At 35.4% G+C, this 4,407-nt stretch overlaps 1 protein-coding gene across 2 annotated transcripts in view; it reads right to left on the bottom strand.

The window, feature by feature from the left end:
- Nucleotides 1-2,964: 2,964 nt before the first annotated feature.
- Nucleotides 2,965-4,407, bottom strand: part of LOC114046229 (UDP-glucuronic acid decarboxylase 1) — a 148,350-nt gene continuing 146,907 nt past the window's right edge. For both annotated transcript variants that reach the window (XM_027866470.1, XM_027866472.1), the window contains exon 15: nt 2,965-3,867. In XM_027866470.1, the coding sequence (XP_027722271.1) occupies nt 3,736-3,867 (132 nt within the window). In that variant the 3' untranslated portion in view covers nt 2,965-3,735. The remainder of the gene's footprint in view (nt 3,868-4,407) is intronic.

The following is a 4,407-nucleotide window of genomic DNA, read 5'->3' as shown; positions in this document are numbered from 1 at the left end:
ACAAAGATGTACCATTCTTATTATCCCAGAAAGACACATCAAGAAAACCTAGGTTATAATGCAATCATTGCAACCTATTCCTTTATCCGTGTGTGTGTGTGTGTGTGTGTGTATTTAAAACATGGCTGACCTTAGGGTCAATTGTGAAATGAGCTATTTACATTTGGCATCCTTCACCTTTCTTTTCTGGGGTCTTTTTACCTGATTTGAGTCACAGAAGTTGGCTTCCTACTCCATGCAGGAATCAACCCTACAACTCATTTAATGTCTACTTAAATGCTTCCACTGATAGGGAACTTATTGCCTCTATAGGCATCCATTCCATTTTCATGAGGATCTAATTATGATAAAGATGTGCCTTACATGAACCAAAATCTGCCACTCTAACTTCTATTCTGAGCCTATAGGTGCTTAATAAATATTAATTGATTATCTGTAAAATGGGGAAAATATTTGTAGCCATGAGGAGGGCATTTTGTAAACATGAGTTATTATTATAAAATTTCATATTCTAACACTTGGGGAGAAAAATATCTTTGAGATATAGAGCTTTTTATGTGTTCCTTTAATCATGGAATGAAGCCACCTTCCTACCCTGATTATGTATGAGATGAATGTTGGGTTTTATTACAGAGAAAATTCAGACTACATTTTCAAATCTGACCACATCCTGACCTACATCCCAGATTTGGGGTAAGCAAATTTCAAAGGGTTCTGAAAGAGATTAGATAGGACGCTAAGGCCTAAAGTTGTATGGGGCAAGTTAGCTGAGGAAGGATGGAATACTCTTAAGAATGAAATTCTGAAGACATGTCATTCTGAAGTGTTCTCTAAAACAGACTATTTTGGATGCATATGGAACTCTTAAACCAATTTTGATTTTTAAGGTATGTTCAGAAGATGCATGCAAGAACGGGTAATGTTAATACAAAAGTGTCATGATCTGGTAAAAATAGTACAGTCATTGCTAAAACATGCAACTAACTGGTCAAGACTGATGAGGAATGCCAAGATCAACAAAAGGGGCTTTTAAGGGCAGGAGTAAGAAGTAAGGGCAGGATCAAAGAAAGGGATAGGATTACTGTTTCTGGTAGATGGGAAAACAGAGAGAAAACAGATCTACTCAATTCCTACTTTTGTTGTTGTTGTTTTCTTGGGCCAAGGAGAAAAATCAATGCAAATACCTAGCAGTGTTTGATGAATTTAAGACACTACTGGGGTCCCTAAAGTTAGCAGATGGAATTGTTCAGCCATGGCGGGATGACTTTGAAAGATCATGGAGAATAGGGGCAACGGAAGTCTGAAGAAGGGCAAAATCAAGGTTTTGAAAAATAAAAATAAAAAAGGGAGGAAGGAAACAAGGAGCTTGACCTCCAGCCTTTAAAAAAAATTCTCTTACATGGGATAGCTTTCTGGGAAAGGGAAAAATAGGATGGGAAATTTAGGCAATATAAAAACTAAATATATAAATAAAACTTTTTTTTTTTTAAAATAAGTCTAGGATTCTTTTTTGTTTTGTTTCTTCTTTCTTGTAGTTCCTTCCATTCGTTCTAATTCTTTACAGCATGACTAATGTGAAAATATGTTTAATAAGAATGTATATGTACAGCCTATATCAGATTGTGTGCCATCTTTGGGAAGAGAGAGAGGTGAAGAAAATTTAAGACTCAAAAGCTTACGGAAGTGAATGTCTGAAAGCTAAAAATAAATAAATTAATTTAAAAATAAAAAAAAGAAATCTAGGATTATTCAAGATGTTTATTGAATAGCTAGGAAAATAAGCGATGAGAGACAGAGAGCAAGGTTTCAGTAACGGTGGGTTGATTTTTTGAGAGAATTATTATGTAGTCACACCAAAAAGAAATACTACAGTTATCGCTCACCTAGATACCAGCAAAATATTTGACAAGGTAGGGAAATATGGGGTGGATCAAAGTATAATGAGGTAGATTCATCAAGGGAAGCTGGGTGACTCCTTTATTGGGAATGTTGGAAAGGGAATGCTTGTTCAGATAAAAGTTGGACTAGAAGGCTTTGGGGCTTGGAGTCTGGAACACTATCATCCTGAGTTCAATTCCAGCCTCAGATACATACTAGCTATGTGTCCTTGAGCAAGTCATTTAACCCTCTTTGTTTCCCATTTCTTCATCTGTAAAAATGAGCTGGAGAAGGAAACGGCAAACCACTCCAGTATCTTTGCCAAGAAAACCTCAAATACAGTCATGGAGAGTCTGAAATGACTGAACAACAACAACAACGTATGGCCTCAAAGATCCAAGATAGCTCTGATATTTTGTGATTCAGAATTCGAGGGGTCAGCGTTCTATTTTACTATGCTGTAAATACCATCTCTGTTTAACATCACAATCTCATTAAAAAAAAAAATCTCTTACATAAATACAAGAGATAGTGTCTATATTTTTTGGGGGGTGGGGAGATGGGGAAAAAAGAGGATTATATATTTGTTTCTTTTCATTTAACTAGTAAATGCATGCTCTGGCTTGAAAAGCTGTGGTCTCATCAGCTTCATTTTTTTTCCCTTGGGGAAAACAAAAAACAAAAACAACACAAAAACCCAACCAGTCTAACAGATCACACCATATAATGTAAACGATCCATTTCTGGTCCCCATACTCTATCAATAAAAATTTACTAAACAACTACATACCCATCACACAGTATAGTATGCCCGTGAGTACACAAGAATAAAACTCTAGCTCAGCCTTTGAGAAGCTTAAAGTCTTCCCAGAATGCCCTTCATTATTTTGGTAAATTTGGTCTGGGCTGCACATAATGATTCAAAGGCCATCATTCTCAATTATATAGCATCTATAATAAGGTTATTATTTTTTTCAATAGACTTGTACAAATAAATATAAACTCATTTTCCCCTTTTTTGACCATCTATCTGCATTTTGCAGATACAAGACATTCACTTTAATTAAAAATTGAAAAGCCTATGAGTTTTACGTTATAATATTTTATTAAAATAGCATATTCAACCACTGTCAACCAATAATACAATAACTTTTTTATTTTTCCCAGAGTACGCAGCACGACACAGTAGTGATTTAAAATATCCTTATCCATGATAATCAATGAAAATATCTCCAATTCAAGTGAGCAACTAAAACTAAAACCTTGAAAATTTTCTGAATCCAAAGAAACATAAAGGTTTCAAACAGAATTCTCATATAGACTCCTGCAGACTCAATCCCAGCATTTTACTTGCCTGACAATACTGTTAAACTTCTTCTCTTATGCATAGTATAACTATGGGACCCATATTTTATAAATAAAATTGGCATTTTCCATTCCATTTATCTTCCTTTTCAGCTTCACAAAGAAACCAGTAAATAAAACTGTCAGTGACAGTCAACAACAAAGGATCTCACAGCAAGATAAAAAACTTGAAAATACTCAAAGATGTTTCTATTCTATTTGTACATAAAAAGACAGATTTTAAAAAGTGCAAGGCAAGATTTGCAGTTTTTTTTTTTGAGTGTGAGAGTGTGTGTGTGTGTGTGTGTGTGTGTGTGTGTGTGAATGTGTGTTGGGGAAGGGTTTAGGCACATCCATTTCCTTAAAGCAAGCTTCAGAATGAAATTCCAGTTTGTTCTTCATGACACCTGTTTAAGTCTTTCTTTTAAAAAAAAAAAAAGGAAAAGGAAAAAAATTACATCCTGTCAAACGTGAAAGAGGGAATTCTCCTGTCCAGAGAAGCAAATCCTTTCTTCAATTATGTCGTGTTCGGCCTTTTTTTATCCTTGCGGGTTTCGGTTTGGGAATGTATTGATTATTTGCTTGGTACTCAAGTTCTTTGCGGAAGTAGTGAATTGCCTTATTTAAGCCTTCTTCCAAGGGGACCTGTTTGGAGAGAGAGAGAAAGAGACAAGGTCACATACACACCAAGTTTCTTGTCTAATGAAATAAATAATTGTGCTTGTCCTCAGAGGTTTACTGTTGCAGGAAATGCTGGTTTTCAATATAAGTGTCTGGTAGCAACGCTCATAGCACCACACACTGGCCACACGACCAATGCCAACACAGTAAAACAATACCTTGCATGCTGCTTTCAAGATGTGCCTGAATCCAGCAGCAGGAGTACAGTTTTGTTTTTATATTTCATCTTGGCTTATTTATTATAAGTAAAATTCTACTTCAAAACAAATGTCAAATTCTGAAACACTGACCTACTTTTCTTTTTCTCCCCTTCTTTCTTTCTCTCTTTTTTCCCCTTTCTTTCTCCTTCCTTCCTTCTTTTTACTTCTACCTAGTACCATATATCCCTGACTAAAGAACAAAAAATGTCACTTGGGGAGACACTCATTTTCTTTTTAAAAGGGCAAGTCATTTCAATAAGAATAAAACTCTAGCTCAGCCTTTGAGAAGCTTAAAGTCTTCCCA

The sequence above is a fragment of the Vombatus ursinus genome, unplaced genomic scaffold, assembly GCF_900497805.2.
Source record: "Vombatus ursinus unplaced genomic scaffold, bare-nosed wombat genome assembly UNPS02014781.1, whole genome shotgun sequence".
In the NCBI taxonomy this organism is placed as follows: Eukaryota; Metazoa; Chordata; class Mammalia; order Diprotodontia; family Vombatidae; genus Vombatus; species Vombatus ursinus.
The sequence above is the reverse complement of the archived record's forward strand: the minus strand, read 5'-3'. Positions and strand labels throughout refer to the sequence as shown.